Below are 12,642 nucleotides of genomic sequence, written 5' to 3' on the forward strand. Positions count from 1 at the left end.
CTGATCCTTGTTTCAGGTTCAATATTTAATTTATGAGCACCATTCAGTGGAAAAAAAATAATTATAATAATAATTAATAATTGCTTACACTTTTCTGGACACTCCACTCAAAGCGCTTTACAGGTAATGGGGATCCCCTCCACCACCACCAGTGTGCAGCATCCTCCTTGATGAAAAAAACACCCTTTGAGCAACCATACTCCTATGTGGATGATTGACTACACCAGCCTGAGAACATCCCATCTCAACAGCTGCTCGTAATTTTTTGTTACAGCCCACAGACACGTATCAAGGAGGCTCTAACAAGTAAAGCTGTGGGACATGTGCAGCTCCCATAGCTTTGCAATCTTCAACACCCACCTAGTTCCCTGTAAGGAGAAGAACATGATGAAAGCCTTCTTAAACAATGCACCCACACGCTTTCTTCATAGTATAACTGCCATTGGGTATTACAAGGAAATCTAGTTTTGAGTATTTTGAACCGAGGTCTCTCCATAATTGTGGTCAAGTAAAGGGCTTATAAAGACTGTGCAGAAACCTAATCCCAACAAAGACCTTCTAACATCCATGTTGTACATTCAGCCAAATTAGCTATTTTGAATAACGTTCATGACAATTTTGATTAACTCAGAGACCAGGTACAGTAGGCAAGAAAAAAATATTAAAGCTTAACAAAGTTCCATGCTTTATTTCACCTCCTGCTAGAATTATTCAATATGACTGAACACTGGTGAGGTATTTAATCTTTACCAACTTGGTAAAGTTTCCTAATACATACATGGTGTATTTTAAGTTTGAAATATCCGAGTGCTACAAATATTTCTGTAGTGATTACAAAATTGTATACTTCAAAATAAAAAAATTGTAGTGTAACAGTGACTTGGATATACTCTTTAAAATATAGGTGAATGTTTCCGTTGCTATTCGCCCTTTGAAAACATATTTGAAATTCAAGTATAATAAAGTAATCGGAATGATGTATTTCAGACTTTCAATTTATGATAAGTGAACAGTGGTCAAAAAAACTCTACTGAAATTAAATTGCTCATTGAACATGAGATTTCTAGAAAGCATCTGATGCTCTAGGACTATATGAGCATGAGGCAACAATATCTGGTAAATTTACACACCATGAGTATGAGAAATGTGAAGAAGTGGTTTTAAAATCTTTGACACATTTTTTTGCACATAGGCAAAAAAGCACTCCACTAATCATGCAAATACAGGATAAAACAATAATAAAACACTATCCTTGTTGCACACTGCTTCAATGTTTCAGTCCCAGAATTAGCCCTGTTATAGCCCAGACCTCACCTTTGTAAGCCTGGTTTGTATCATTACCCAAGTGTGACTGGGACACCACAAGGTGTCTGGACACTATTGACTGAGACCCACTTGGTGATGGAGAAGCTTGGAAGGAGAACAGAGATCCGTGTGGTTAAGCGGGCCTTAGTGCGTTTGCAGTGTCTGTAAAGATGTCTGCTCCACTCCTTTGTTTGATGCTGACTTTGGCCACAGGCACTCTGGGGCAGATGACTCTAACAGTGCATGGTTTAGAGCAAACATCTCTCCAACACAGGTATGAGAGTGGCATGGCAAGCCAAGGTGGGAGGATTGCAATAAAGAGCAATTATAGTTAAAAACATAAACTATAGAGCAGGACACTGAGATCCCGGTGATCCCAGTATGTGCTGGTTTCAGTTTCCAGCTGAGCTCTTCATTACCTAATGTAGTAGAGCCCTTTATTGACTGATAACTTGGTCAATTGGACCTACATTGTAATTTTGTGCTTTAAAGTCCTAGATGTTTCCAATCAATTACATTGTTGTATAAATGACTCATGATTTGCAACTTATTAGCAAATTATTAGTTCAATTAAGGGTTTAATGAAGTAACAGAGCCCTCAGCTGTAACAGTGTTCTCTGGTTCTTGAGCGATAAGAACCAGGAGTGGGCTGGCCAGCCTTAAGAGTATCCTGTCAACAAGTAAAATGATTATTAAACAAAATAAAAAAACAATGTTTGATCAATATTTCAATACATACTATATTTTATAAATATAGAACAATCCTATGAATTGATTGAAAACTGAAATATTTAAAGCATAGTTTTGAGTATTACTTTCAACAAACTGAAAACAAATACTCAAAGAAACAGCTGAAACTGATGCAAAGTCATTATTAAGCAACATCAAAGTTTTATTAGATATTTTGATCAGTCCCAAAACATGGTGGGAATACAACTGTTTTGTGAACGTCATCTTACATTTTATACATAATTTCAAAATAATAATAAAAAACACAAGACAAAAAAATGTAACAGCACACACAATGCTAGAGCAGGACAGCAGCCTGGTTTGCCCCTTTGTTTTCAGGAATAGAGTATATCAATTGACACATCGTACCAAAAACATGATATGTACATCAGATGCCAAGTATTTACATTAAGGCATTTTAGTTACATAATTTACTTTTACTCTTCCAGTTTCCTTATACTAGGCTACATTAATAAATAAAATGAGAAAAAGAACATGTACACCAAATAGCAAGCCACTATTTTTCACATTAGCCTAGCCTAAGAAAGGGTAGTAATCCTGTCCCATTGCTTTACAAATTAGTTAATCTAATGAGAAACTTTAAAGTTTAATGTTTGTTTTCTAAAAGGCCTTGAAGGCACTTGCAATGAAATTCTTGTTCATAAAGCTTATTACAGAAAACTGTAAGGTTTTTTTACATTCATATGGCTTCAAACATGAACAGTATAAAATATAAAGGCATGCATAGCAGTTTAAATAATTATGTTTGTACAAATGATACATTACTTGAACCAGTTTATTCCCACATTTTGGGCAATTCCTTTTTACATCATATTAAATTAATTATTCGCTCCCTTATGTTAAAAAAATCCAGTAGCAGTACAATCAATTATTATTATTAAGGCAATATATTTTCAGAAATCTGACATCCAGTTTAAAATGAAAGCTTTATGATAGTGCTCATCAGTCATATATGCAGTATTAAATGTGCCCTTCCAGTGCTTAGAAACAATACATAAAATTATGTAATTACATTTTTCCAGTTTAGCTTCTGAGAAACATTTTCTAATTAACCAAAGTAAAATAAATCCATGCTTTGTAACAAGACTATTTGGGAACGCACTTAAACATATTATTAACAAATGACATATTTCTGTGCCAATTTTTATGATTTTTTAAAATTTGTGTTTCCCAACTGTCATGTGTCTTACACCAAGATAAAATCATAGGCCTTGTGGCAAATATAGTGTTGGCAGTAGTAGCTCATTATTAGACTGACATGGGACAAATTCTCAGTCAAAAGGCAAATTAAACAGGTTTTGAAGCTTGCCATGCTCATTTAAGTAAATGCTAAAAAGCAGAACAAGCCCTTTGCAATATATATATATGCTGTAGAACATTTTGGTACTACACAGTGATCTCATAAAGGTATTTTAATAATGGAAATGTCTTAATACAAGTAAAACATTTTAGAAAATTTCAAGTAGTTTCCAAGGTTTGTTCTTTGGTTTGAAATCCAATTCTGTAAGGCTGTTATCTTTTATTTTCTTTAACAGTGTCTCATGGATTTCCAAGCCCTTTTTTAAACACTATCATAAGAGTGATGCTTGCTTTGGTCAAAACACAAAAGAATCTTTGGTTTTCAAATTGTGTTAGCTTGAAGTCTTTTTGTTCTTCTTCCAAGAACTCTTAAACAAGGGGGACGCAAGAATCAATTAACACAAAAACATTCTTCGGGTTTGCACCTCTGTCATGTTTGGGGAAAAAAAATGAATAAAAAATCTGAAAAGTTCCAGTTTTCCCCCAAAGCTTAATGTGAAAATGGTTGATCAGACACAGCTCAGGCTTCTCACTCAATGCGGGCGACCTGCATCGCGGCCTAGCTCTGGTGGCGCTTCATGTGCAGAGCCAGATGATCAGACCGGGAGAAGCTCCGGCTGCACACGGCGCACTGGAAGGGCTTGGCGCCGGTGTGCTTCCTGAAGTGACGGGTCAGCTCGTCCGACCGCGCAAACCGCCAGTCGCAGCCCTCCCAGGTGCATTTGTAGGGCTTCTCGCCTGGAAAGGAAACAAAGCGATTCACAGGGTGGCCTGGGTTCGTTAAACAACAGGAAAAGCCTACCCCTGCCTTTGCCTTCAAAACCATGGGCCAGAGTGGCACACTGACAGAGCTGAGCAGAATGCGAGATGCAGGCCTAAGTGTGTGACTCCCCAGCAGTGTGACATTCATCAGCAAAAAGAGCGAATTTCACTCAGCTTGAAGCAGTAAAAACAAGCAAAAGTAATAAAGAGCTGCTTTCACAGCAAGGTGTTTCTCTGAACAGCTAGACTTTCATAAGGATGGCGCGGTAGTCAAGAAAACACTTGTACTCATTTAGTGAATATGTATGTTGACAAATGCCCTTCAAAACACAGATACACTCTTGTTCAAACAAAGCCGTGAAAAAAGTGAGGAATTCCACTTCCATAAATGCTTTTATGTGCTACACGAGAAACTTCTGGCAAGGCTGCAATTGTCCTTATAATGTTCCCCATTTCTGACTGTTTGTATCTATGGTTTCATAATAAACACTCGGCAAGGATGTTATCAATTGAATTTGCACGCTGCTTCAATATAGCTTAAGGTTTACAAAGTGTTGATAATGTGTGTTATGCTTTAGAATCAATTTTTCTGAAATATGACAGATGGCAAAATTATTTTGGGAGATTTAATGGTACAGTTTAAGCATGTATCATGTAGTGGCTTGGTATGATTACATATTATCCAGCTTTACCAGTTTTTTTTCCTCTAAACCCTTTTGGGTATGTGCGTAACTACTGAGTTCAGAAAGTTCCATTTTAGCAGATATTACTCCTTGCAGTATACATCTATGTATACATGCATCTATCTCACAATTCTCAATTCTCAAACTTTTCTCACATAACACTAGTACGTTAAAGCATTGCTTTAATTATTCAATTTTCCCCTTTACATAACTGCAGAATTTATAGTTCCTTTACATATAAGAAACAGTTATGAAAATGCACAAAACTTGATTTAAACCATTTTAGCGAGAGTGAACAAACTTCCTAACAATTCAATGGTGTTTCTAATGTGGAACATTAAAATCATGAGACTGCTAGCACACATCAAGTCACAGTTTTTACTTTGAATAGATATTTTTTTCAGTTTTTTGGATAAGAATTCTAATCTCCAAAATCATACTAACAAGTTAACCACTGACCTCACACAAGTAGAATCAAAATAGAGTAAGCAAATTAGTCTAATTTTTTCTTATTAGTCTTATTTCTCTCTTGTACAATTTGTTTCGTTCATTCATTTGCTGACATATTACCAGCAGAAATTTACCTCACCTTCCATCCGTGTAAATGTTTGCAACCAAAATCAGTAGGTTTAGGGGTCAGAAAGGATAGTACTAAATCTTTTATAGTTTGCGTTCAATGAATCTACCTAACACCTATGAGATATTAATATATATATATATCCTTTAAGCAGTTTTTACAGTGCAACTTTAAAGTAGCATCTAGATGAAGCAATATTTGACAACTACTTGCATATCCAGAGACACAAATTAATTCTGTCTATATATGCCAAAGAGAAAGAAGCAGATTGCATTAAACTATTAAACATACTTTACATCAATTAAATGGTTACAGTATACCAGGTTTTAAAAAATAGATTTGCTTTTTTTTCCTGCTGGACAGCATGTGCGGCTTCTGTCTCTATTAAAACAATAGTACCTATTAATATTGACATTTAGTTTAACTGCATTTTATAACAATCTTTAAACCTCCGTACAACTTTTCTAACATACCATACACCTTCCACAAATACAATGTGAGACAATACGAGGACAGACAGAGGAAAACCCCCCAGAGCAGCTTAAGGTGGACCTGAAGCCTGGGTAAACACAGACCAACAAAGGGGATGTGCATTAACTTGTTTAGACTACTAATGGTAGACAAACTGTGCCTAAAGCACTTTTCACCTTAAAAGACAGACAAGATTGTCTTCATCACAGGCGATTATATAGCTATTGTTTAGACCCTTTCAGATTAGAAAAAAGCCCCTCTTCTTCAAACAATTGGGGATTTCTTAAGATAATGAATGCTGAGAGAAATACTGCAGGGCCTCCCAGTAAGTTCTGAAATGGAAGTAAATGAATAAATACAGAATCTAACTTTGTTTTAAACCCCATTGTGTTGAGGGGTTTTCTGTAATCGTGTTGATATGTGTTGCGCCATTACAAAAGCCTTATACTGAGAAAGAGCAAAGCATCTAGGTTCACCATTACCTGCCCCACCCCAAGACAAAATAAATCAAGCAAATTAAACAACAGTTATTCACCAGCAGTTAAGTAAAATGAACTTTATCCCCATAGATAAATACTGCAATGACATCAGTTTAGATTTATAGAGGCTGAAAGAAATGAAAGTGATAACTTCCTTATTTACCTTAAACTAAGTTCTGCAGTAACAGTAGGTTTGCCATAATCACCATATTGAAATTCACCAAGCTCTAATGCTCGTACACAAATGTGAAATACAGTTCTTGCACAATTGCCTTGTTTTTATTTGCACAAAATAATTATTGTTTAAAAATAACACTATAAAATACCTATGAATCTCAATTCATAATAGTCAAATAATTTAGAATGCCAACTACTGATAATCTCCCTCTTATCTGGTTATTGGATGTATTGAAAGCTCATTGGCTTATCAAGTCTGCACATAAAAAGAACAGGTTAACAAAATAAACCAGGGTGTCAGCATTAACTTTAACTTCACAACCTTTTAACTAAATATTTTGATTGCCTTTTTTGGCAGTTTAACGAAAGGATTTACGTGAAAAAGAAATCAGACAAGTAGGGATAAGCCCACTGATAAAGGTACAGTTTTCGCACGGAAAACAGCAAAACTGACATTCAAATCCAGAGATTATCAACAGGCCCATTTCAGCCTGATGATAGCAGCAGTATGAAGGCAGTTCAAACATTTGCTTTGCATTCAGGATGGACTTAAAGCAGTTTTCCCCTTTTTAAGAACAAAAAGAGAAAATGCAATGACTAATATAACCGAAATCTATCAATGAACAGCATCAACAGATTATACTGTTTATACTTACTATACTTAAAAACACCAATGTTTTGTGAAAGGGGTGCAAATTTAGTTCTTAAAGAAGGCATACAATTTAATTACTTTACATCTTGGCATAGCTCAGAACAAAAAAGCAGTATTTCATTGAATACCAGTTTATAACACAAAACAAAGGTAACAGAAATATAGTTGTGCCTGAAATTTCCAAAAGGTTTGCTTCTCTTTTTTTTTGGGAAAATACCTTCCATTTTTTCCACTTTCTGGAAAAATTAAGAGTGGAAATCAAATGAAAAAGTGTAATTTTTCCATTTTATCTGAAGGATAATAAAATTATGTGGGATAGTTTTATCTTCAGGCATCACAAAATGAATATACAATGATGCCAACAAGGAAAGTCTGCCACCTGGAAAATTGCCATGGAACAGTTTGAGAATAAATGGCCCTTCTCTTTTAAAAGAAAGTTTTAAGATATGATGCCTGGATAATTAAAATGCTTACCAGTGTGAGTCCTCAAGTGTGCTTTCAGGTGAGAAGATTTGGTGTAGACCTTCTTGCACCCTAAATTAGAGATGAAATGGAATAGAATTCAAAACATGCAGTAAAAAAACAGTCATTCATAACCAATAACTATTTTGAAAACAGTTTGGCTTATTTAAAATTGCATATGTGATACCTTCTTAATAAATACATAATTATAGATTTTTTGGGAGAAAAATAAAGCTTTAACAAACATCAACAAAGGAAAAAATAACAGTATTTAATCATAGTGCTGTTCATACTAGGCTACATAATACCCGAAACTGATGTACTCTTTTAAGTGGCAAGCACTTTATTCTAGCTTTTGAAATAAACTATTCTGCGCAAATGGCCTTTTAATGTCTGTATCCTTCAATCATTTTTATTTGCTAGGACCTTTTGAGGTAACAGTATTCAATAATTTGACAGCAATTTCCTTGCATTTGTTGGGAGTTGGTAAAAGGCAATGTGCTTCAACTAAATAATTCAGAGCGAAGACAAGGTAAAACAAAACATAAATCTCCATTATGAACAATAACAAAAAACTCTTAAATACATTTGGCTCTTCCCTGCTGGATCTACTCATTAACGGAGGAATGGTGCTTTTTTACCTGGGAAGTCGCAGTGATGTATCCGTCTTTTCTCTAGGTCAGGGTTTGTCCTGCGGGCGTACCGGACCGGTACAGAATGCTGAGGGCCCTGCAAGGCAGGAGCCAGAGTTGGACTGTGGACGCCCAGTTTGGAAGCGATGCTGGCAGCGTAAGAAGGGGGAGGTGACAGGTTCTGTAGCAGTTCTGTCTGCCTGTCAGGGCTTCCTGGCTCCGAGCTTGGAGGAGAGGGGGGGAGATAGGTGGGCTTCTGCTGCTGCTGAACAAACTGGGGTGGCAGGGAATAGGGACCAGTGCGCACGTTACAGAACGGCTTGGCAGCAGACTGCTGGGTGCCCAAAGGAAGGTTGTTGTTATTGGGCATTGTAGATGCCATGGGAATGTTGCTATGAGGGTTAGCACAGGCCTGGCTCCCAGCAATGGGCCCTTCCAGTTCTGGGGAATTTAAGAGCTGAAACAGGGGACCCTCCTGAGGGATATCAAGGGAAGGCATTTCTTGTTTGATGAAGATACTGTTGATGTCTGCCCCTGCAGCAGAGCTGAAGACACTGGTAAACTCGGGGAGGGTCTGTGCTGCGCTGGTGCTTGGGCTGTTCGGGTGCACGAAGCAGTGCATGGGCTCAGTCTTGATCTGCGGCACCGCTGGCCTCTGGGGTCTGCACAAGCCAGTCCGCAGGTACGTGAAGTCTGGAAGAAAGACGTTCATGTTGATGCTGTATGGTGACCCTTCATCTTCGCAAAAGAACTGGTCCACCACAGAAACACTATCTCTACGAAACTTCTTTTCTTCTGGTGTTAGCAGGGGTGGCGGAGGCTGTGGCGTCAGGTACTTGTCCATCTCTGATCTTGTCTGAGAATTAAAAACCAAGAAAATCACCAAGAAGAAATTAGTGTATTTCTCAGGCAGAGAGAAATGACTCTGACAAACGATTGCAATGCTTTTCTTAATTTCACCAACTATTGAAGAAATGTAATATCTCAAAAGATAAAAATGTGTAGATTTTTAAATTCACCTAGACTGGTGTAAAAATGTTTTAAATCTGAACATAATAAGTCCAGCTGACACACTATGAAAACACCCAGTATATTCAAATTATATTAATCATAATCACTCTTCTGTGTGCCTTAAGAGTCAATTTCTAGGAACCAATCTATTATGTAGATATATCTTTAGCCTACTACTGAAGATTTAACTGCTACCAGTTAAATTTTCCCTTTGGACCTTTTTTAATAAACAAAATTAATATAATACATGTAAAATAAGGTATTTAAAATTGCTACTGATACATTTCATGAAGCATGAGCGTCTTAAAAATAGTGAGTGCTTCCATTTTAAACTCTGACCAAGAGTAAGCTTTGGAAGATTTGGGTTTGTTTTCTGTCAAAACAGTATAAGTACTTCTGATCATTTTTTTTCTCTACATTAATATTATGACCTTCAAATCTGCAGGGGGTACATATTACACATGACGTTTTTAAGGAAGCCAAAACAAAACACACACACCAAATGTGTAACTGATTTCTGTAAATCATTTTGTCTCCTCTCTCACAGCCAATTCTGATTATTATTACATTTCAATACAAAACTGTAACAGATTTCAGTGTTTCCAGTGTACTCCTTTTATATGCATCTCTCCATAATATTTTTCAGGCATCTTTAGAAATTGCACTGTTCCGTCCTTCAGCCTCTACCTGATGTTTGAAACAAGTAGCAGAAGGAAAGCAAAAGGGTTTGTTGTTCATTAATAAAATCTCGAAAAACGTTTCGAAAGCTATGGATTGGGATGTGAGCTATCAAACGAATAAAGTCTCATGGTGTATTTCGCGTGCGTATTACAGATTAAATATTCTCATTCCACGTTTCAGCAGGGTATAATGTCAAGCTATAAAACTGTAACACTAGACTTGACATTTTGATGCCTAAACTGTAATCATTCCGTGCTTGCGCTAAAGCGCGTGTGGGTGGAAGGAGGCTGATATGTTACTAGTACAGTCATCAGCAAAACATTTATCAAGTACTCTTCAATGGACTTATGCTACATTCCCCCTTCTCTTGTAAAAACGCAGCTCACACCAAATCCCAAAACAGAATCAGCTGACAAATGGAAAATAAGTTAAATTGCTAAGCTTTTTTCATACCACTCTGCTATCTCCCCCGATCGCGTTAAAACAAAACTAATCTTCTGTCCAAATCATGTGTGGAAATTTCACTAATTTCTCTTATGTAAGTGATATGCTCGAGTAACCGAAAAAAAAAATCCTTTAAACTGGAACAAAGCGCTAGAAGTGTTCTGCTAGGCTATGGTTAGCTATTTCTGAATTTAGATCTTCCAGCTGTTCACTGCCCAGTATCTCTTTCAAAACGGTTTTCTGATTAAGGTCTGCGTTGCTGGGAAGTTTCTCCCAGTCTGCGAGCCAGCGCTGCGAGTGGGCGAGGGGAGTCAGTTGTCGACGAGATGGTGGTCAAGTGCACACAGCCGTACAGCAACTGTACAGAGCGCTCACTCCATGCCAGAGACCTGGCTTCCAACTTCCAAACAGCTAAAAATGCCCTCCACCCACACAGTACCTCCCACCTTCATTCCTACCCCGGACTGGAAATAAACATAGTTTTAAGATTCACTTACATACTATTTTCCTTTATTCATACATATATTTACAGTCGTACCAACTACGGATGTCCTTTTCTTAGTAATGATACGAAACCATTCAAATCCTGCGCGTTTTTAGCAGGCTCTCTCTTCGGGGAAAAATAAAATACAAAAATAGCAATCTAAACAAAAACATCTAGACTATCACACCATATCTGACATTTATTTTAAAAAGTATTGAAAAAGAATGAAAATGTCGTCACTAGAATGTCGTGTTCTATTCAGGCAGCCTTCAAAGGAGACGAAGGGACTGTTTAAATGCAAACCAAGTTTTAAACAAATACATCAATAGCTATTGAACAGTGCAAAAGAAGGCGTTCGCAAAAAGCCTGACTTTTTAACTTGTAGCTCCCAGGAGAACCTTCACTGAAAAGTTGCAAATCTAAAACTTAGTATGTCCTACCTGCATGAAATCGTTCGTTAAAATCCTGGCACTGGCCGTATTCTTCATGTCTCCAGCAAACAGCGACAAGTCTCTCTCCTGGTTACCTTCAGACAGCGTTGGTTTAAGAAGGGCATAAAACGGTTCGTCCTGCCCCGGACCCAGCCCTGCAGTCATCGTTAACAGAGTGGTAGTGGCCATGAATGTCAGCTACAGGGTGCAATACCCAGTGTGGTATATTCCAGTTAGGTTTTACTTATGCTATTCTTTCAGAGTGCAAATAGGAAAATCACACGAACTGAAAGATCTCCGGTAGATTTCGCGGGGTGCTCCACCCAGCTCGCCGTTGGACTTTTCTGATCTAACATCGCCTCGGTCACTTTTTCTCTGGTTCGCCTCGGGGCGGAGCCAAGGTGATCGGATTGACAAGGGGGAGGCCAATTACTATAAACCGTAGTAGGGATTACAATCATTGAAAATCTTGAGAATGCTTTATTACTCAGCGGGTTTGGTGTACTGCGGAGTGTTCAGAAGCATTCTTCAGCGAAAATGCACAAGGTCTGGATATGATTCACATCGTTTCGGGAACAAAAAGTAACAATAGTGCCACATAGTAACTTCATCAGACTCAAACCACAGCAGGTCAGTGAACGTGCGAGTAGGGTGGCACGTATTTGTTTTTACACGTGACAACATTTGTAGCCCCTAAACTGTGGAAAAAATATTTATGTAATGTACTGGAAAACGAAGTACTGTATCTTTTTGTTTTTCATAAGTGGAGCTGGAGGGGAATTCCAGTTACAGCAGTTTAGTTTATTCTGAGCAGCTCGGGCCAAGGGTAACTAGAAGACCCGGATCGGCTCGAAACTCTTAATGATAAAGGAATGCATTCCTATTTTTAAACGCTGTGTGTGCAACAAATCAAGACCCGGGAGACTTTGAGCGTTAGAAATATTTCGCACGGTTTTTTTTCCAAAGCCATCCTATCCATTTAGCTCCCACAAATGCCGAAATCTTCGTTCATGATGTAGGGATAAAGGATGTCCTTTGAATTACGTCCCAACGTCTAAAATTGACCAACCACCATAGCCATTAGAATGTAAAACCTTCGGCAACTGCATCTTTAATATACATCATTTAAAAACAATTTTAACCCCGCTTTTGTTTGGGTGTGTAGTTTCATCCAGATAAATTTGAAAACAACGCCCCGGGCGATCTCATTTCCATTTAACCTGCTACACTACGTTTGCGTGCTAGATGTGAAGTACAGTTCGCAGGACCTGTGAACAGGGGATTTGTTTAAATGCTGCCTCTTTGTTTCTTTCCAAGAAGGAGGCGACATAAATGCTGTCAA

At 37.7% G+C, this 12,642-nt stretch overlaps 1 protein-coding gene across 1 annotated transcript; it reads right to left on the reverse strand.

The window, feature by feature from the left end:
• Positions 1-2,173: 2,173 nt before the first annotated feature.
• On the reverse strand, positions 2,174-11,648 carry klf5b (Kruppel like factor 5b). Its single transcript, XM_088644471.1, has 4 exons — positions 11,310-11,648; positions 8,259-9,105; positions 7,630-7,689; positions 2,174-4,092 (listed from the first exon to the last, which is right to left on the reverse strand). Exons 1-4 carry the CDS (start codon positions 11,487-11,489, stop codon positions 3,914-3,916), a joined length of 1,266 nt encoding a protein of 421 aa, XP_088500597.1. The 5' UTR covers positions 11,490-11,648; the 3' UTR covers positions 2,174-3,913.
• Positions 11,649-12,642: the final 994 nt, after the last annotated feature.

The sequence above is a fragment of the Lepisosteus platostomus genome, chromosome 2 (assembly GCF_059453375.1).
Source record: "Lepisosteus platostomus isolate fLepPlt1 chromosome 2, fLepPlt1.hap1, whole genome shotgun sequence".
NCBI lineage: Eukaryota > Metazoa > Chordata > Actinopteri > Semionotiformes > Lepisosteidae > Lepisosteus > Lepisosteus platostomus.